Source organism: Pteropus alecto, unplaced genomic scaffold (genome assembly GCF_000325575.1).
Source record: "Pteropus alecto unplaced genomic scaffold, ASM32557v1 scaffold166, whole genome shotgun sequence".
In the NCBI taxonomy this organism is placed as follows: Eukaryota; Metazoa; Chordata; class Mammalia; order Chiroptera; family Pteropodidae; genus Pteropus; species Pteropus alecto.
Window position 1 is genome coordinate 2386385 of NW_006439757.1, and position 22798 is coordinate 2409182.

Genomic DNA, 22798 nt, shown 5'->3' on the forward strand with positions numbered 1-22798 from the left:
GTCATACTTTAACTATTTGCCCCTAAGGATTTGAAAGAGGTCACTTTCATCACAGAATGGAATCTGCCCTACTCTGTTTATTTAGGGAGAGTCAACATTTAGATTTATCTAGAGAGGATTCCCATCTATCTCAGGTCATTTGTGCTTTTGAAGTTACTAGCAGACAAAACCCTGGGTGAGGACCTGGGAAATGGGAGTGAGGGCCAAGAATACTGGATTTTCATTTGGGAAACACATTTTTGACCCAGTTGTAGACTTTATTAAATGTCATGATCCTGGATATATGTTTGTAGCTTCAAATATTTCCCAATGAAATTGAAATGAGCAAGAGCTTGAAGTTGTGCCAGCCAGTCTTCCCAAAAGGTCTTCGAACCTGATACAACAGAGTGTTCTACAGTCCAACGGTCAAAACTATTCTTAATATTCACAGTGGACCACACCTAGCAGACTAGTAGGGCCAAAGCTCATGTTTACAAGGCCAATAACAATCTATCTTTAGTTTGTTTGTTTTCCTCCTTAAAGGAAAAATATTAATAAATATAATCAGAGCAAATATAATTTAGGAAAAATGTTTCTACATGATTATTTTCAATTTTTTCATTTAACACAGACCAGTAACAAAGAATTTGGGGACCACTATTCTGAGCAACACTGATTTATTGCATAATGCCACTTATATAATTAAAAACACATCGTTCAAAAGAAAAATCCATGATTTATAGGATTGCAGACAAATAAAGAAACACACATCAAACATCTTCTTTAAATGATTGTTTATTATAGAGACAGAGGGGAGAAAAGGAAATTGGAATAAAAAAGAACTAATCAATCAAGTGGCTGAGCACAGATGAATGAGAATAATGTACTAGGAGTCTGGCTAACTCCACTTCTACCTCTGTGGGATGGGCGCCCAACACACACACACACACACACACACACACACACTCTTCATCGCTAACTCATTTTCCATCTTCAACTCATCTTATTATCATTAACTTTTTCCTCCCCTTTCCTGAGCTACATTAAACCAATAAGAAATCATCAGGTAGATATATTTTCCCCAGGATTAAATGTGTACTTTGTTTTTCACTCTCATCATCTGAATAAACCAAACACATCTACTATAAATACCTTGGCTAATTTACACTGGTTAAAGTCAGAGTCGAGGAATTTTAGATTTTGTAAAGATTTCAAATATGTCATCTATACGTATATTTCTTCATGTCCCACTCACTTTCAATCCACGCACAAGTCTGAAACATAGTCTTTACAGTGTAACTACTAAACGTAAGGAGAATTGGGAAAAAAAGCTATAGTACTTCAAAGGTATATTTAAAAATCTTGATATTTGTCCAATAAATGTTTACTCCTGTCTGCTGATTAAAGAACTCTGCCCTGTAGCTGCAGAATCTGAAGTCATGGTATCAGTATATTTGTTCCCATACTTTTCTTTTCTGTAGGTTTTTCAAAGTGTGTAACTGTGCACAGCACTTTATACTGAGACTCCCTATTTTGCAGTGACCTGAGTTTTTTATGCCCAGGAAAGTAAAGGGAAAGGTGGGGTAATAGTTATCTGTGATTTGAGCTGTGAAGAAAAATAATCTGTGTCTATGAGGCTCCAAACTCTTTGTTTCACTTAAAAGTAGACTTCTAAAAGTTTATCAAACAAGATAATCCTTTCAATTTCCATTTATTTGTGGAGATGTGATCCAATTAAGTCTGGACGTACATCTCATGCTTTTGTTCTTAAACTGTAGCCCTTCAACATTCACCACTGAATATTAACAACTAGACAAGTAGAACTTTGAAGTTCATGTTTTTCTCTATCTCATTGGGTTTTAAAATTAACAAAATTAATATGTATTCATCACAAGTCAAACAATATAGAGGTGTATAAAGAGATAGTTAGAAGCCCCTCCCTACCGATCAATGCTGGAAGACCCTACATGCAGATCAAATATGTATTTGGAACAGCTACAAAAACAGGGAGTTTTTGAAAGAATGTTATAATTGCTATTTCAGAAAAACCACTGGACAAGTGACTGTGAGAAAAATCAGAAACTTTTTGACTTCTTTATTTTGTGTTTAGTATTTTTATCAAATTTTACATTACAGATTGGTTTGGGAAGAACAAATATGTACAAATAATGCATATATATCAAGATTATATTTTATTCAAAATGTATATGCATATATACTTTTTGTATATGCAAATATGTACAAATAAGGCATATATGTCAAGATTATATTTTATTCAAAATGTATATGCATATAAACATTGTAGAACTGTTTTTATCTCAAAATTTCACTTATTACTTTGTAAATGTTTCCATGTTCATGATGAAATATAATGCTTATTATGTAATCAATGTTTTCTATTCATTGTACTAATAAACCACCTTGCTTATCCATTCTTCCACTGCTAAATAATTTCTAAATAATTTCGAATAAAACAACCTTGCTTATTCATTCTTCTACTGCTAAATAATTTCACTGTTGTTAAATATATGGCTATATTTATATTTCTGTACCTAGCTATTTTCTTTTTCGAAGATAATTTTCTTGGGATAAACCACTGGGGTGATATTATTGTATCGAAACGTATTATTATTTATATGACTCTTCCTATCTATGATCAAATTGCCCACCTAAAGGACATTATATACTGACAAAGGGTAAACTGTATGCATTCTGAGTTTAGAAGTAGTTCAGAGCATGACGAGGTGGGAGCAGGAAAGGTTGGAGGCATGATGAAGGACAGGAAGGAGATTGCCATTATCCTGGCAAGAGATGTTGTATATCCCAGCTGAAATGTGGCAATGTGTACAGAAAAGGAAATGAATATGATAAATATTTAGGGGGTGGATCCTCCTTCCCCATATCATTTATGATATGAGGAAGGAAGAATAAGGAAGACTGGAGGATAACTTATTGGTTTTTTTGGAACTTGAGAACTGGATGGAATAAAGCAGGTTTGGGAGAGAGGCTAGTACTGTACGCGATATTCTCAGTATCCAGCACAGTGGCATTCGATACATCAATATATGTTAATTGAATGAATGTTTTACATATACATGAATAAATTAATGCTACAAACAACAAATCAACATCCCTATTTCCCAAAGACTTGCAAGTACTTGGCTGTATATCTGGTTGATTTACTGTTTTTATTTCAATGGGATATTTTAAAATCAGGATGCATGAGAACAAGGAAGTGAGAGAATTAAGAAAGAAATTGTGCAAAAGAAGAGAATCCAAAGCCAAAGCTTAGGATTTCAGAACAACCCGATCCTCCCTTCATAGATTTAGTCAATTACTTTACACGGTTAACCTTATACCAACTTAAAGACTTAACTATTTCTTACAGAAAGTTGGGGCTCCCTAATTTCAAGATCCCTAGATTCAGAACGAAGTAATGGCTCCACTCTGCTGACTTGTTAGTGAGGGACTGAGAAGACTGTTTCCATAAAGCTCTCTGCTCTGAGTTTTGGTCCTTTCAGAGTGCCCACATCTGGCCACCGGAGTCTGGACTCAAAAAGTTTTGCTGGGAGAATCCCCAAACAGCCTATGTCTTCAGCTCCACTTCGGGCACTATTCACTTTAATTATGTGGTTGTGACTTGTGCTTTTGTTTTTATATCAAATTTTTTCTCCTTGGATTACTGTATTTTCCTGTGTTTATCTAATATCCCCTGGACAGCAAAAGCTATGATTTTTATTTCCATCATAACTCCCCCACAAAAAGGTATAATATTTAGCATAAAGTGAAAACTCAGCAACTACCGATGATCGCCCAACTGTAATTACCAAATTGAGGGAAAGTGATGATTTTTAATGGTCAATCATAGGTACCACGTATCTAGTCTTAGGAAACAAAATGTTTATTGAAATGGCATGTAGATAAATTATCACCAGCATAAAACCGTTAGTGGAGTTTTCAACATGGGTTCTTTTTTCTCTTAAAATGAAGTGAGGCTTTACAAGTCCATTGTCCCATATGAAAAATAGTATATTTCTCTGTTCAGATAAAGTCCTTTAAAAAAAGTAAATCACTTTTGAAATTGTCTTTTAAACGTCTCCAGCCTATGACCAAAACAAAAATATATTAAAGAGATATAATTCTCTCCATTTAAAAAGAATTAAATATGAATGATTTAGGGGTAATACATATGGAAAAAATAGGCATTTGAAATGCTAGAATTTACTCCTATTTTATTAGCATGTACTAAAATATTTAAGAAATAGTTTTTTAAAATCACCAAGACAAAATGACGTGTGATCATTAAAATGAAAAAATATGGCAATTATTTCACATATACCTAAGAAATATGCTAAAATGTTATCTCATCAGATAAACACATTTTAAATAACTCTGAGTTCACTAATTTGGGAATACAGTTCAAAGTAAGTTTTAATTTCCATTTAAAGCTAAATGTCCTTAACAAAAGATAAAATTAATAAATACGGTATAAGAAAATGAGAAGAAACTTTCAGAAAACTTTCTGAAACTTTGTGGGTTAAAAGAAATGTACATTTAATTCTCAGGGCAAAATGACTTAATCATATTCTATTTCAACGTGGTGCTCTGGTCTGACCTGTTTAGCTCCCCCAAGGTGGTGCTGCTGCCCTTCTCCAATGGCAAGTCTGTTAAATGGGATGATCTTCATGGTGGTCTTCTTCATGGAATACCAACGAGATTTCCAAGTGGCCCAAATAATGCCATTATCATAACCATTAGGAGTAGATGATGCTGAGTAAGTGCCACCTAAGACAAATTGTAGATGTGCATATCATTGCTCTTGGATTTCCTTACTTCAGAGAGTTTATAAAACTGTCAGTTATGAAGTCCAATGTCATATCACTAACTGATATTTTCACTAACTGATATAACACTAACTGAAAGTATCAGTTAAAATAAGTTTATTATTAAATAATCCCTTACATCTGTGTTGTATTTCCTGGCCACATCCATACTTTAAATATATTCACTACTAATAGGGCTAGAACCCCAATTTCCCCAACTGGTCTCTCTCCCTAAGCTTAGCCATCCTGGACTTGGCTATATGGACCATCTTTCTACAAACAATTTAGAATGGCAGGAGTCACAACTCCAGATCAGATGGTCTCAGGTCATCTGAATATACAATTTTACTGCAAAGTATAAGAGACTTTAGAAAACTCCCCTGGAATGTTATTTTGCATCCCCATTATAAAGTGGAGACTAGGTTGATTTGCCAACTCCCTGTCCCTGGGCATCAGATCGCATGTAATTTTGTAAGGCATTGTCTGAATCTAACAGTGGTGTATACCACAGGCTAGCAACATGGCTGCTCTGCAAGCACCTTCCATGAGAATTTCTTCTAATTATATGGTTTGTAGGTGCAAAGATAAATTAGATTTCTAAAAAAAAAAAAGTGTTGTGAAAACCAAAAAGTAAATTTAAATAATTTTTAGGAAGGTTTTAAACCATCTATTGGCTGGTACAGTACCCTGAGGAGGTAAGATTGCTCATCTTAATGGTTTTTAGCACCAGCGGGCTTCTCCACACATAACTGTTGGATAGTAACAGTAGCTGTCAGTAAGTAAAATCGGTGTTCAGGACAATTCCAGCCTTAAAGCAAACTATAGCTTGCCTTTCTCTCCTTCCCCCACCCATCCTAACATAAGTGTCTACATTCCTCAGGCTGGACTCCTCTTCTCTCAAGCTTTCATGGACCCCTGCCTTTCTCAATAATTCCCTGCTCTTTACTCCAATCCTCCAGGCACTTGCTCACTGCTCACTGGTTATATCTGATACATAGCTTCCATGATGCTAAGCCACACTATAACGTGTTAACAAGCACAAATATGGTAATGTTAGTTCATCTAGATTACATATATGGTAAGTCTGGAGGAGATACCTAACTCAAAGTGTCATCTCTGATAGTGGTAGTTTCAAGCTCAGTGACAAACCACTGAATATTTTGCAGCAAGTGGATTTCTTGTAGAGGGACCAATTTGAGGTATAAGCATAGTACTTTACAATTTTGATTTAAAATCAAGAACTATATAATAAGCCCCCTAATATCTTTATTAATCATTTCTCATTTCTTTCTATCTATTTATACCTTTTTTAAAGATAAAGACTATACACTAACTCATATATCTAAGGGAGAAAGCCATACCTTGGTAATAAACCCCGTTGAGGTGGCCAGCGTGACACTTGTTCATCCACCAACCAGATCCATCCTGTTCAGCACAATTGCCTTCAAATTTATCATTGTCATTGTCCCAGGTACTGAACTGCATGCCATTGTGGGATGTGAAAAACTTGTCACTAGGATCATCGCCAAAATCATAGCCATCAAAGGCATCCCCTGCATCTCCACTGATGAAGTAGGCGTATGTTAGACGGTATTTGTCACTTTCAGGTCCCACCTTGAACATGGCATAGTCTGCAGTACTGTAAAGAAGGCCAAAGAGAAATCAAATCTTGAGTCTCATTAGGGACCTCAAAAGTTCCATCTTCCACAGGACGCTTGTTCAGGATTTTTAACTTCGCTTCTTATATCTGAAATGTGCTCATCGAATAAGGTTTTCTGCAAATTTGGCAAGAGGCAATGGCTGTATGAACCAGTTCAGAGTTCATCAGTGCCACTCACAATGGTCTAGAAGCCTTTAAGGCATCTCGGCGAAAACTGAAAACTTCAGTCGTTTTAATGCTCTTTGCTTATTAGGATCCTAATATCAAACCCAGATGTGTGGATGAATCTGACTAATTTTATATTTTCCACTTTTATCTAAGTGTTTTTAGCATTGTGCACACAGTTATCATAAAGCATAGTAATTAGCTGACAGTGAGTGACTATTAATTAATGTACCCAACTTCAAGGAGCTACAGCCCCTTCAGCCACTCATACCATCTGAAGAGTGAGGTGCTAAAAGGTTTTTATTTCCCAAGGCAGCATTGTAGAGACAAGAAGGAGGGTTTCCTAGAGCATTGCATGAAAGAAGTGGTTCCTGTGTTGGCCCACAAAACATGAGATAGAGGATCAGAGAGAGCCTCCCCTGGAAAAGAAAATTGTGAATAAGGGCCAGAATTCTATGGAGTGCAGGGAAGAAAGGGCCTTGGTGCATGAAGAGAGATTTCCAGAAAATATTTAGTTTCTTCCCTGATCTCCAGTATTTGGGAAATGAGAGATGTTCTCACAGGAGCAAATCTACTGACTATGGTACTTTCTGGGTAATAATTTTAAAAATAAATATACTTATTTGGCCACAAAATATGTTTCATTATTTCAAGGACATAACAAGAGGTTTGGATATTTTTCTGAATTTTAATTAGATATACAATGTTCAGATAGCTCTGAGCATGGAGGGGGCTCTATCTCAGCAAAGGAGCTAGCTAATGTAATTTTAATGTAGCTCATGGATTTGACTGAATGAATGATAATTAAACCACTAGGAAATCTGAAGAAGCTGGATTTGCTTTTCAACCAAGATAGTCATTAAGAGGATGGGCTATAGAGTCAAACGACCTGAGTTCAAATCCAGTCATTACCATATGCCTGCAATGTGACCTTGGAAAAGTCCATCTGTAAAATGGGATTAATAAGAGTAACTGTCTCATGATGGAGTTATTAGGATTAGATTAAATTATAATTTCATGCTCAATTTGTGGTAAATATTCAATGCTCAATAAATATTAGCAATTATTCTGTATGGGTCCAGGGTAAGTAGACTGTATCAAGGTACTCTGACCAGCCTGGTTAGGGCCTGTCTCTTTGCACTGCCCAAGAACCAAACTGACTTCTGGGGAAGAGAGCTGGATGTGCTCTTTGCATTTGTCAGGCTGTCTCTGCCATTGGTCTGTTGATGGTTGCAAAGTGCACATTCCAGACAACAAAGAGAAGTCCTTTCTAAACAGTACCTGGTTCTGCCTTGCCAGTCTTCCAGCTGCACTCTTAACACATATGGGATGGCCGACTGTGTGCTTATCAAATGAATTTTCTCATTTCCCAGCCAGAATTCTGTGGTGTCAGTAGGAGACAGATGTCCAAATCCTTCTTTGTATTGAATCCAATTTTTCTTAAAGTCCACACTGCCATCAAGCCTCTAAATACACAATTGCACGGGCAAAAGGAGAGATCAGACTATCAGTGCACATAAAGAAAACATTATAAACATTTGTCGAAAATATGGAGGGTATGATTCCATCATTTACTAACTAAATGACTTTGGTTAAGCTGCCTCGGTTTCCTCATCTGTCAAATAAGAATAATGATGCTTACTTCTTAGGGTTCATGCAGGGATTATAAGACAGGATGTAAGAGAAATACTTAAAAGAGTGCCTGGCACATGGTAAACTCTAAATTAGCGGTAATTTTTAAAAGACACTTGGAGGACTTCAGCACTCCAGCTTGATATTGTTGATTCTTGCACCGATGTTGGAAAGGTCAACCTATTATTGCTCAACCTGTTTACCAACTAGAGCTTCCATCACTCCCTCCCTCTGAGCGCCCCCTGCAGGACTAGTTGTAACAGTGGTCAAAGGTCAACAGAAGTTACAGAGGCTGTCAGAGGCTGGTAGAGGAAACAGAGGGTCCTTGTCTTGGAACAGCGCAACTCTATCCTCTGGGGAACTTCATCTTCTTGTAATGGGCAGCCATAGGTCTTGACCTACCTGATGAAAGAGGTCTCTTCTAGTTTTCTGTCACTATGATGCTGTGATTGTGTATTATCATGAATCTATAGCAGCAGTGCTAGTTTAACATAGAGTAGAAGCATGAATTTTGAAACCAGACTGACTTTTTCACAGACTAGTTATGTGATCTTGGGCAAGTTACTTAACTTCTTGTGCCGAAGTGTCCTCTTCTGTAAAAAGTGGTAATAATTATATCTACCTCATAGGGAAGTTGTGAAAATTACCTGAGTTCATGTTCATAAGGCACTTGTAAAAGTATCCAGTGCAGGGCAGACGTTTATTTTGGTGTTTATTAAACACACATGGTGAGGAAAAACATACCTTCTGAAGCACAGTCCATCCATTTCCAGATGCATCGATTTCACAGTAGACTAAGAACTGCTGCTTAGCTGTCAGAGGTTTGATAAAGTAAAGCCCACTCACTTTGGCTCCCTTGTTGGCAATATCTTGACAATCTAAAGAAGAAGAAACCTTTACTGTGGTATGAAATCCAGCAAAAACTGTTTCAGCCTTAAAAATAAGCTTTTAACATGTTGCAAGCTATTCATTTCCCACATTTTCTTCTCACATCATCATTCCTTTCACACTATTTTTAGCTACTTAGGAAAAGTCTAAGCAATTGGACACTTTAGATTTAATGGCTAGACACTTTCAAAACTATTCCTATACATTCCAATACATAAAATCTCCTTTACTTCATATGTTAGCTTTGATGAACATAATCCCAACATCGACCTTTCACTTACCTTTCCCAGTTGTATCCTGTATTTGTACTGTGTCTTTGCAAGGTTCCTGACACTGTCCTTCGAGCTGGGATACCTTCTGCTTCAGGTTAAGGATCTTTTGATTATTTGAATTATATATATCCTGCAAATATCTACAAGCAGAAGAATAAGATAGCAGAGTATTCCTTTCAGAGATATAATCTCATATTTTAATTTAAAAATACTACCCTGTCTTCTCAAGAATTATTTTCTGGTCTATTATTCTGTTTTTGAAAAAATTATAAAATTATGTTACTAAATTAAAATTCTAAGCTTTCTGGAAAAGAAGATAACAAAGTCTTTGCCAATTAAAAAATGTCATTGTCATTAAACAATGCTCTTTCTGATTTTTACCAACTGCGTCAAAGGCAGCAGATAATGACCTAAGTGGGCAAAGAGCCTGGTTCATAGGAAGACTGCCTGATGATAATTCTTAGCACTGCATATTCTTAAAGAAGGAAAGACTCTGTTTAGTAATTCACATATGCTGAAGCATCATTTCTTTTTCACTTGTGTATCTACTGAAGATCTATTTAAGGACTTTAATCTATAACTTACATGGAAAAAGTATCTGGGACATTATCTTACATAAAATAAAGCAACAGGCACTTCTCCAACCTTCTTCATGTTTCTATTTACATAGCTTTGGAAAAGGCTGGGGTAAGTGAAAATTGCTGCTTTTGGAATTTCTCACAGGGTTGCTTGTACATATTCAGAAATGATAGAAAACTGTCTATGATGCACAGACTATTGTGTCTTTCTTTGAAGTAAAGAAAGATAAACAAACTATTTCTAAGGTCTCCACTGGACCTTAGAAAATTTCTGCACAGTCGTCTCCTTCAACTTCAATGATGGGCAATAATAATGCAACGTAGAAAGCTAATAATAATCGCAGCAATAATAACCATGCCCCTCTGATACCAAAAAGAGGAGAAATCCCTCCTGGGCTCCTTCTCCCTAGCCATCATCCACCATTTATCGTAATTTCTTACGCTGCTTTGAAAACAATTCAGAAAAAAAATTGAGGAAGAAACTAAAATTGTATCTGTGACCCTATGCTCAGAAAGTTTATGAGGCCCCGGAAGCTGTTAACAGAGACATTTCTCTTCCAGGTGAAAGGAGGAGAATGCATAATTGCAGGTCATTGTCCCATGATCGACACAGCTTTACAATGTTTGGTACATTCAGTTTCTTAAAACACATTTTTTTTTCTGTTCTACCGTCAATATAATTTACTTTTGTAGCTAAGATCCTTCCTATGCTTCTGCTTGCAAATTCCTCACCACTGATCCATTGACAGTGTTATAAAGAGAATTCTACTTTTGGCACCCAAATTCCCATTTGAATTTATGTGGTAAGACAAATGAGGGTGGGGAAAACATTGTGATAATATGATGATAACAGCATTTGAAGACATTAGAGCATCTTTCTCCCACATGATAATGAAAAAGCAATTATAACTCAATACAATTCATATTGCACTAAAAAAGTACTACCTCCATTATGTTCAAGATGGATATTTTAAATGCAAAAAAAGATTACTTCCACTGAAGTGCGGAATATTAAATAAAAACGAAATCACTCTTGGAGGATGAGTTAAAACAAAAATGCTTACCGAATATTTGTTTCGTGTGTTATAATCAATGCTTCATATTTTATAATCTCTTCCATCATTTTCTTGTAATCCTTAGTAGCACTGTCTATCTTATCTGTAATATGGGATCAGAGACATAAAAATGATTAGGCAAATAGAACAACTAAAACAATAGCAGGAGAACTTTGCAAATTACTTTCTCAGTCGCTGGTGTTTAGTTTCTCACTTGGTTTTGGTGGGTCATCGGGATTATAGTTGACTTGGATCGCTTTGATCAGTTCTTTGGCTTCTGATGTTCTGTTTTCAACTTGACCTAAGATGTCTTCCAAAGTGTATAGGTCCTTGTCTATTTCATTCTGGTAGTTAGACAGGAAATCTGCAATTCCACATGTGGTTGGGCAATAACTACCCTAAAATACAACAGTAGAGTGATTTAAAATACAGATAAAAGTTACCCGTAAAAAATCTATTAATAAAAACAGGTAAAACCTAGCCTATGTTAGAAACAGAGTTTAAAATGCCAAATAATATTTGTGAGAGAATTGCTTTTATAACTCTGCCCCTCTCCAGGTTAAACACAGTGAGAAACATAAAAACTACTTACAAATCTTTCATCTAAGATGCAGCAGTTGTCTCTGGTAGCAACATACTAGAGAAGAAAAATGCAGAAATTTTACTAGTTTATCATATATTTTCTTATTTTTCAGCTTTCCGTTTAAAACAAAAATATGTCTTGTAGACAGCACACTTACTGCCAAGCATGTTGAAGAGAGCAAGAAAAGAATGTAGAAGTAGAGAATTAAATTCCGGGGGTGCAAGGACCAACTCATGATGTTGGGGTGCCCTGTGCTCCGAGCCCTGTAAGTGTCAGCACTGTGGCCTCCCGGGCTCCAATTGTCCCTTTATATAAGTTCCAAGGATGGCCAGAGCCGCCACTGGCTAGACCTGATCACGGGGCCTTCTTACCAGGCCCCCGACCTCTACTCAGTCAGGTCCCCAGATTGCGCACACAGGTTTAAGCTCCTCCTTTTTGGCCCAGCTCAACTTTTCTCTTCTGCAGCCAATTCACCTGCAAAGGCTAGTGAAGCATTAGCCATTGCTAAGAGGAGGGAGGGGAGCCTGGGAGGTCTGTGATGCAACCTCTTCCAGTATGCCGCTGAGAGAGCAAACACAGAGTGCTGACCTCGACCGGAACAAAGCCAGCCCAACCTTAAGACAGAGCCTGGTGCCCTTCCCCAAATTACCGGAAGCCCTTTCTCAGTCCAAGGATTAGGTAACAATTACTTTTAACGAGTGGGTATGGCAGAGGGAGATTCAGCTTTCCACCACGTCCCAATATGTCATTATTCCCAGAAACAAATGACACCGGAGATGTATTCCTGCTCCTCTTTGTTGCCCATTGTCTTTCCTTCCTTCCTTCCTTCCTTCCTTCCTGCCTTCCTTCCTTCCTTCCTTCCTTCCTTCCTTCCTTTCTTCCTTCTTTTCTTTCTCCCTCTTTCTCTCCCTTTCTCTCTCCCTCTCTTTCTCCTTTCCTTCTATTAAGATATAATTGACCTATAACATTATATTAGTTTCAGGTGTACAACATAATGATTTGATATTTGTGTGTACTGCAAAACGATCACCACAAATAAGTCTGATTAACATCCGTCACCACATATAGTTAAATAACTTCTTTTCTTGTGATGAAAACTTTTACAACTTACTCTCTTAACAACTTTCAAATACACAATATTGTATTATTAATTATGGTCACCATGCTGTACATTACATCCCCAGGACTTGTTTATTTTATAATTGGAGGTTTGTGACTCTTGACCACCTTCACACATATGTGGCCATTTTCATTACTTCTCAGTTCTCAATGAGCTTTTGAGCTCCACTCTCCTTTTGTCTTAAAGAAATGGCACATGGTACCACATCTGCCACAGAAGGGAAATGAGTCAGGAGCCTATTTTATGATTTCCTAAAGTTCTATCTAGTCACTTCGGAGGAAAACCTGAATACAGGAGGCAGGGGCTAGAAAAATCCACCTTCCGTATGTGTGACTAGAAGCATATCTGGAGGAAAAGGGTAAAATGAATTATTAGGGGAGGGCTGTCTTGTTTGTTCTGCCCCTTGAGCTTCCTGGTATATTGGGAAAACACATCTACTATCATCTCCTATTGATAATCTATAATTGTGCATTACCACTATTATTAATATCCCTATTTTTTGGTTGTCCTTCATTTTCTGCTTTGAAACCAAGCTTATTGAAAATTTTGATTAAATATTTTAGTGGGAGAAATCCATCCAGGTTGAAAGAAATGTTAACAATTTTAATGTGTGATCCTAAGTCTTTACAAAAGAATATTTCTTTTGACTTGAAATAGAGATAAACATTCCTACTCAGTAAACGATTGATAATTATTATAACAAAATGAATATATCAAAACCAGATTAGTTGCTTTTTCTTTCCTCTTTAATAGTTTCATCTGACTTATCAGCTATTGCCAATCAGTTCACTGTATCACCAGCCAATTAAAGTCTCACTATCTTCCTCGTCCTCCTTATCTATTTGTCTAATTAGTTTTTAAAGCTTGTTTTTAAAACTATTTTCACAGTGTCACTTCTATTTTATTCCTACTTTCTATTTCCACTGTCAACATCCTAGAGGAGGTCCTCTTATTTCTTGTCTAGACTGCCTGTTGATTGATCTCCCTTCCTCCACTCTAGTCACCTCCTGCTGCAAACCATTTGTCACAGATTAATCCTCCTATAATGTAGTTCTGATTATGACATTCACCTTCTCAAAACCCTTCAGTGACCCCTTATTTCCAGCCATAATGAATGTAAACATAATAATTGTCCCCTCCTTCCTTTGCTGCCTTTTCTCTCTTCATTCTATTTCCTATACCCCCTAGTCTAACCCATTCGAATCACATGATATCCCCTCAATGTGCACCATATAGTCTTCTTAGACTGCATTTTTCTTTTTATATGTAGATCCCTCTGCCTGAATTGCTTTTATACACACTCCTGCATCTCTGCCTGTCAAATTCCTATACAACCTGACAATCTTTTATCGTGACTCCTTTGCCCTCCAAAACAAAACCCAAAACTCCAGAGGCCTCTTCCATAGCATTTATAGCAACCTCATATTGTATGTACATAAATTCAGTATCTGTCTCATTAGATGATAAACTTATTTTTATGGTTACTATGCCTAGCATAGCAATATTTAACGCTCAATAATGATTTGATGGCATTGAATTGAATTGGGCTGAAAATAAGCCTTTCAAGTTTACGCCTTTAGTACAACTCAAAACTTCCAAATTGCAAAAATAAAAGACTTTGGTAAGAGTGATTATGTAAAAGTAAATGATCAATCAGAAAGTAGCTATTGATAAAGTAGGTGTATAAAATCACTAATCAGAAATCAATAGCTATCATCTATAAAAACAACAGCCAGTTAAAATATATAATGAGAGGGAAAAAATCACACTTACAACTTCAACCACACACAGACAAATAGATACAATGTCTAAGAAAACATTTTAAAAGTAATAGGCAGACTCAATATCATTAAAAATTCCAAACAATAGTTTAGGGATATAAAATAAGAATTGAAAAAATAAAAATCATGCTCTATTTCTAAATTTAAAAAGTCAATTAAAACGTCAGCGAGTTCCATGACAATTGAGAACTGTATCAATATTACAATAAAACTATAAACAAGATGCTTTCTTCTTTCTCTTTCTTATTTTCTTTCCTTTTTAAAAGAATTAGATTAGCTGTTTCTAAAGCTCAACTGGAAGAATAAGATTATCTTGGAAAATTCTAAACGAGAAAAAGAATAAGGACAAAAATGTCTCTCAAATATTAAAACGTATTATAAATCCATAATTTTTTAAACAATATGATACTGGTCCACAGTAGGTAGATAAGTATTGTCAGGGTATAGGTCTAAATATATTTTTATATTTAGTATGATAAAGTTGGTATTACATATCAGTAAAGACAGAAAAAATTAATTATTAAAAATATGGCATTGTGGTATTAGGAGAGTTGGGAAGCTATCTGGGCAAAAAAATTAAGTGACATGCATATCTAACTTCTTATGCCAAAGTAAATTACAGATTAACAGATATCAAAATATAAAAGATGAATTCACAAAAATATTGGAAGAAAATCTGAGAAAATCATAATACTTGAGTACGGAAGGTCTATTTAAATATAACATAAATCCCGAGATTGATGAATTTTGACTACATTAAAAAAATTTCCCAGCCAAAAACAAAAACAAAAACAAAAACCTCTATGTACAACATCAAAGGCAAAATACAAAAAGACGACAGAATAGATATACACACATGTAAGCATATACATTGAATTTCATTTCAAGATTACACACTAGAGTCTACCAGTGTTTGCCTTTGTGGAGAGGTATGAGGGCAGAGAATGAAGGAAAAGGTTGAGAAAAGAGCCTTCATTTTCTCTATATACTTTGACTTTTGAATATATGCACATTACCTATCCCACAAATACATATAATTAAAATGTGTAATTATTGATCATTCACAATTTATTTGTTAACTAGTAATTATTTCTTGATTATTTTTTATTTGAATATAAAAGGTGACTAAGGTATTACTTTTTTTAAATTGCTTTTTAAGGAGAGTATAGCTCTACCGAGGGAAATATGCATAAGTAGTTGTTAAGAGCTCTGGATCTGTCTGCCTCGGTTTGAATCTCATCTCCAAAACTTATTAGCTGTATCACTCAATACAAGTTACTGAACCTCTCTGAGTTTCAGTATCATGTTAATAAAACAGAAATAGTATTTATAATAGTACTTCATAGGACTGTTACCAGGATTCAATGAAATAATGTGCTGAGCAAATTGCCTGATTCACAGAAAATGTTAAGTAAATGTTTAAAAGGTGTATGAATTATCAAATGTAATAAAGTGACAACTGGATTTTGTATAAATAGGTATTTCATTTCATAGAATTATAAGAGGGACCATTATTGGTAGATTTGGTTCATGGAGAACAAGCTTTGTTGTTCCAGCTATAGAAAGTTCTCCAATAAATGACCTGTTGCTACTAACTGCAGGCTGATTCTGAATGCTCCCCAGAGAAGAAAGCATCTGATGGTCTAATTTAGGTGGAGATGCCACATAAATTCCACCAATCAGAGATGAAATAATAACAGAACTAGATAGCATGTCTTGTGTGAAGGTGTATTTCCTATCAGGAACAGAGTTCAAGCAAAGCATGTCAGACAGCGCATATTGTCATTGTGATTTTTTTTTTTTTTGCTAAAGACCACAAAATATTGACTTGTCGAATTTAAGGTAACAATTGATAACTTGTGTTAAATCTTGTATGTATAATATATAATCTCATATGCACAGGGTTAATAAACACTTGAAGAAGCTGAAAATTCTATCTTGCTCAATTTTAGAAGTATAGTACTTGTGCTCCTGGCTTTTTGCTGACTTGCATTGGAATCTGAGACGTGTCATCACAACTGTAGAGAAAATACTTTTTTTTTTTTTTTTTACCACAATCTCAAGTCATATATCAGAAACCTATTAGGAAAGATGTTCTCTGAGAGAAAATGGCCAACAGTGATTTAGTGGCTTACGTTGGTCCTGCATTCAGTCACTGGGTTTATTAAATTTTAACTAGTTGTTCCCTTCCACATGTTTTAGCCAGTTTTTTCCTCTGATAAATTATAAATGATTAATGAATTCCAGGAAAGAAGACTACGTCTTAAATCAAATTTCTTCTACTTCCATGTTTATTTTCTGAGAAAATAGCATGGGTAGTATTTAAGCCAAAAAAATCATTTAATTTAAATCAGAGGTCAATGGTCCTATTTATTGAAATAATAATTCCCAAGTTGCCTATCATCTAACTGTTTGTGTTCTGATTTGAAAATATAACATCTACCGCTAACAGTCTTCACGTATATTGATAATTCACTCCATGATCCCCTCGTCTGTTTTGTTCATCTCTGCTCCCAAACGGTTTGCTGAATTCAAATTTGATTTGGTAAAGTTCATTTAAGACTTCCTGACCTGGCACAGTGATATAGGCCTGAAGGAATAAAAGAAAGTGCTGTTGATTTTGAGCATCTTTTTTATATTCGATTTCTATCTGTAGTTTAGTTGTTGCTGTTTTGTGTATTCTCTCACTTAATCCTCACAGCAAGCCTAGGGAGTAGACAGATTATCTTTATTTTATAAAGGAAGAAAGAGAATCTTTGAGAGATCATGCTGATATATGTAAGGTCACCGTATGAGAACAAGGATTCAGACCCATGGGCACAATGCCTGTACTCTTAACCAGGCCTCTAAATATCATCATGAAGCGCTCCTTGATTTAAGGTGATATGCAGATACAAGATGTTATTATGAAAGTGATTAAGAGGTGTAATGGGTTCCTAACAGAGGTTATGGCTTTAATAATATGATGTATGTATGCATAGAAAGATAGATAGATAGATAGATAGATAGATAGATAGATAGATAGATAGATAGATGTGTGCGTGTGATTGTATGAACATGTATTTATATCTATCTTGTCTATCTAATCTGCCTCTCTATCTCCTTGTCTGGGTTAGAAACAATGTTGGCTGATGATAGTCTTTTACAATCTTTCTCAAATCTAGATTTTTATTGTTTTATGCCTGTATTTTCAGTCCAATTGTAGATGGAAGTAGGTAATCAATGCTAACCGCATTGTTCAAATTCAACAGGACTTGATGAATTGAATTCTCTCAGTAACTTAAAGGAAGATACATTTGTTAGGAAGTCCAAGGAAGTTCAAATCAATGCTGGCAAAAATATATCTATTTTTTCTAATAAGTAAACCGTTTATAGATCTAAGCTAAAGTTATAACCTGACTCCTCAGAGTTGGATTGCCCCAAACTAGGCAGAAAGAAAATGACCTGTTGGCATGTTGAAAACCAGTCTAACCTAATAGTAAAAATATACCACTAAGAAAAACAAAGTTATCTGTTAAAATATTTGCTTTGTTAATAAAAATAGCCCAGGGAAAGTGAAAATGAAAATATTTTTTTGAGTGTCTATGAACAATGTGCTTTTAGTTTCACTATGTAAATCAAAGGCAGAAAAGCAACATCCAGCATGTAATATGGAAGTCTCACTGGGGCAGGGCAGCAGCCACAAGAGGATTTTGAGCTTCTTAACTGTAAAGCTTCATCCATTGTACCAGTTGGGACATCTGGCCGAGGGGTAGAGGTGTTCAAAAAGTGCTATAGGTGGGATTTAGACAATTAAGCAACTGAGTGCCCAGAGGAAGAAGGATTGTCCCAATCAGAATTACATCCACAGCCCAAAATGGCTGAGAATATTTAGCCATTTTTAATACTGGCTGGAGATTAAGAGTTGTTCTGTAGCTGCCTTGGATTGAAACAAATTGGAATGGAGAAGTTAGATTTCAATGTTTGCTGTGCCAGATTCCTGGCTTGTTTGTTTGTTTGTTTTTCTAGCTTTATATAATTTACAATTTGAGATCTTTTACTCTATGAAAAAATTTTCCCCTCTAAATGTGATCAGCAGAAGAATTATAAGAGCGAGCGAGTGTGGTAAAAACAAAACAAAGAAAGGGGCCAAGTCACATTCACAAGTTACATCCCTCTGAGGAAAACTCTGGTCTTTTTGTCAAATAAACTACTTTTGGAGAAAAAAAATTATATAGTATTCCCAAAGAAGGAAGGATGGTAGAAAGAATAGAAAATGTTATTAGGTCAACAAAATGATTCATCTGATATTACTTAATGCACACATTTGATTTGCTTCAGTCTTGAACGAGGGCAAATGAAATATTTATAAGACTTGTATCCTTGTGTTAAATTCTAACTACTTGGGTGAGTGTACTACCTAACTATAGTCCTTTCAATTCAAAGTTAAATCCATAAAGAATATCCTGTGCACAAAAGTTAACTTTTATTGACAATTCAAAAGACCTTGCTTCACCCGTGAAAGGTGACATATGTTACCCTTCTTAAAATGTGGATTGCTGTGTGTGCTTTACCTTGAGTGGTGGAGCAGTGACCTCCGCTTGGTAAACAAAGATATGATTTGTAAAAGCCCAAATATTTACTGAATGTTTTGCAAGGAAGACCAGAGTATAAACCACATTCTTGGTCGGTAATTATTGTGCCAGGTTACCAAGAAACAACCTGCCTGCAGGACTAACTAGAACAAGCTCATCCATAAAGAAACAAAGTAGGTCAAAATTCAGAATACTGTGTTTCATCTTTTTAAACAACATAGGAAATTCTATTTACCAAAGGAACAACACAGGAAATTCTATTTACCAAGATCCAGGAAATCTATTGCTTAATTATGTATCCCTCTGAGTCAGAAGAAAACCCCGTATTCTCATATCAAGACTTCCTGTGGATCTCACTCAATATGCTTTATTAAGTTAATTTCCCCATTATAAATTCATGGCTCTTTAATATTGCATCATCTCATTATGGGTATGGAAAGCCCCTCCCTTATATCCCCTCCTTATATTTTCCTGATATGGTAAACCGCCTCTAGTTTTGATTCCGAAACTGTACTGAATTATCTTAGGAAAATTCCTAAATTAATGCTTAATCAAATATACACCCCCAAATTTGGTTAAAGGGTAACTGCATACTGTGCTATGATATTCATCTGCTGGTGTTCAGACTGAATGTTTATTGAGCACGTACTATTTACCAGGCTCTCCTCATTCAGTACAATGTAAAAATTAGACAAAGTCCCTGCTGTCGAGAATATAGGGACAGAGGCAATAAACAACATTTTACATAATGTCAATTGGTGACAGAGGCTGTTAACAAAAATAAATAAGGGTTAATGGAATGAGAGAGACTCCAGCCAGTGGCTAATTGAGCTATGGCGGTCTGGGAAGCACTCTACCACAGGGTGACATAAGATGACAGGTGACATAAGGTGACATTTGCTGGATTTATGATGATGTTAGTCACAAAACTCATGGCTGGCTCACTATTGCCATCTGCAGGTTGAAAGCTGATATACATATTTCCTTGATTTGGGGCTGTCAGAGATTTGACATGTCCAGGACATGAGAGAGTGAAAACAAAATAGAGGGACACTGTGAAAGCTAGCCCAAACACACCGTGAAGTCCATCTGTACATTACTGTCTTATCTGATGTCGTATGATAGAGCTTTGATAATGTCATTCCCCTCATCCAAAACCTCCAAGGACGCCCTCTCTCCTGTTTAATTAAATACAAACTTCTCAGCCTTCTCTGTAAGCTTCTCTACAAAATATGCCCAATATAACCTATTAGCCAGATTGCCTAAATGAGGTATCACAACTGTGTAAAAATTTAAGATATTTTTATAATCATGTAATAATTAGTTAGGTAAGCCCCCTGAAGGTAAGGATTTTTATCCATGGCTATCTGTAGCACTCAATAAACACTTGTTGAATGAATAAAGTATAGTTTACTAAAATATTACTAAGTATGAAATATTACTAAAACACTAGAATGAAATACTAAAATGCAATTTGAGGCCAAGCACATGACCATTAAGGGGTTTACAAGATCAGTCAAGAAAAGACCAATTTAATCAGCCTTGAAAACATCTGTCTCAGATCAAAATCTGTTCACAGTTGTAGCCAGGCAATCAGACACTACAGGGAGGCTCAGTAACAAAACGTGCAAAGCAGCTGCCCACGGACGATCCCATGGGCTGATTCTTCCATGACTCCATTTGAGTGGCATCAGAGGGGAGAAAGATACTTACTGTGACTTTTTGACTAAATGGACCTTACATGTATTTAATTTTTGGAAAACAAAAGCAAAACTATATAATCCTTTAAAAACAAATTCAAGTTTGAATGGTGTCAAATTAAGCTGGCGAAGTCCCAGAATGCCACGACACTAGGAAGAATTTCCCAGAGCTACTGGTCATTGCTTCTCCTGATCCACTGAATGAAGTATAAGGAAAGAAGGCTACGCACAGGCCTCTGAGCTACTCTCACTTGCCTAACCAAATTGTATACCTCAACAAAGTTAAATAAAATACTAGAAGGTGGGGAAATGAGGGAATTCACATAGCATTGTGTTTTGGAGTTCTGACAAGCATTCGTTCTAACTTAAAAAAGATGTCTAGAGCACATAGGACCAGGGATAGCATGTATGGTAAAGCAAGTCAAGTGACCTTTACCTACCCCTTTCCTTAGTCTTGTCCGTCCTGGCCTGTGCTTTAGCCAAACTCACTTACCTGTGTCCCAAGCCAGCACCAAGAAGAGGGGTCATGGCCTACATCTGGGAAGTTCTCGTGGGGGTTGGATTGTAGGTTTTGGGGTTTCCCGCTCCCCTCCATTCCTCAACTACAACTTGCAATTAAACCTCAGACTGCCACACCTCTGCTATAGGGAAACATCTTGTGGCCTCCCAGCTTGGCCTCGGCACCCTACCCTACTTGGGTGTGTAGTGGTACCTTCTTTCTCCTTTCAGGAATCCCTACCTACTTCCTGCTTTCCCAAGAACAGGATCTGATATACTTATCTGGAGTAAGGTATGAATGACTGATCTGGCCTAATGTATTATCTCTACTAAGATTGAAATTTGAACTTGAGATAAAACTAGAAAACTAAAACTAGGAGCTTCTAAAGATGGAATTTGAGGAAACAGCTATTAGGAGAGAATTATAGGATCAAATAGCAAATTAAGTGACTAAGAGTAGTTAGATAAAGCAATTTCGTGGTGTAAGGACAATATTTTAAGTATTTAGACTTTCTTCCACATGACTCTTTCCTAAAAATGCTCCTTAGATTTTTTTATTTTGTTTAAAAAGTCAGATTCCTCGGCCCCTTTCCAGGTCTACTGAATCAGAGTATCTAGGTATGGACCCGGGAATCTGCATTTTTATTATCAAGCTTCCCCAGATGATTGCTATAGTATGCAGGGGACTCACTGCCTTACACTACACTGAAGAGTAATCACACCTGCTTTACGTAAAAAGACCCATTTCTACTCAGCAATTTCAATGCTTCTATAATGCCTCTTTGTTATATTTTATGCTGAAAGCACACTGAAATTATTTCTTGTTGCAAAAAGAATTTTTAAAAATCAGTTTCTTCTATTTAAGTTAAAATTAAATTTTTGGTAATCAATTTCCTGATATGTATTGCTTTATGAGTATTGCTTCAATGCTGCCAAAAGAATGACAAATAGGCTGGCATCAAGCCCAATGCCTTAACACATTGCAGAAACCCTTGCACACAGAAGGTGTTTAAGAAATAGTATAGAGAGATTCAAGCACTTTAAAGAAATAAACTAGAAAGGAGTAGTCTATTTAGGAAGGGAATGGATTGGGAGGAGAGGTTCAAAGATAATAACTTGGAAAAATAGGAGAGATAATAGGGGACCATTAACATAAACAGAAAAGTAAGAAGGAAAAATTGATTTAGGGGAGAGAGAAAATGAGTCAAATTTCCAGCATTTTAAGTGTGAGCGGTAGTGAGACCTCTAATAGGTGGTGGCATCAGAATACTGGAGACAGAGTTTTGGGAATGAAAACCAAGTTCAGTCAATAGGGAACGAGTGTTTCCAAGAAGAAAACAAGGCGTGAAAATAAAAGGGCCTAAGGACAGAACTTGGACCTGAATTTAAGCCTAACAGAATAGACAGAGAATGAAAGAATGACTCTGTCCCTACTTCACGCCCCAATCCTACAGACATGCCAAAGACTTGCAGACCTCTGAAATAAAATC

The 22798-nt window shown here is 36.1% G+C and overlaps 1 protein-coding gene across 2 annotated transcripts; it reads right to left on the minus strand.

Moving 5' to 3' along the window:
* Positions 1 to 3857: 3857 nt before the first annotated feature.
* Positions 3858 to 12009, minus strand: FGG (fibrinogen gamma chain). 2 transcript variants are annotated; one of them, XM_006916980.2, is made up of 10 exons: positions 11793 to 12009; positions 11645 to 11689; positions 11267 to 11450; positions 11062 to 11155; positions 9429 to 9559; positions 9004 to 9137; positions 7909 to 8093; positions 6164 to 6441; positions 4595 to 4764; positions 3858 to 4082 (listed from the first exon to the last, which is right to left on the minus strand). In XM_006916980.2, the coding sequence occupies exons 1-10, from the start codon at positions 11868 to 11870 to the stop codon at positions 4068 to 4070; spliced, it is 1314 nt and encodes a 437-aa protein (XP_006917042.1). In that variant the 5' UTR covers positions 11871 to 12009; the 3' UTR covers positions 3858 to 4067. The 2 variants fall into 2 exon arrangements, with proteins under 2 accessions (XP_006917042.1, XP_006917041.1); XM_006916979.1 differs by lacking the exon at positions 3858 to 4082 and having other exon boundaries at positions 4307 to 4764.
* Positions 12010 to 22798: the final 10789 nt, after the last annotated feature.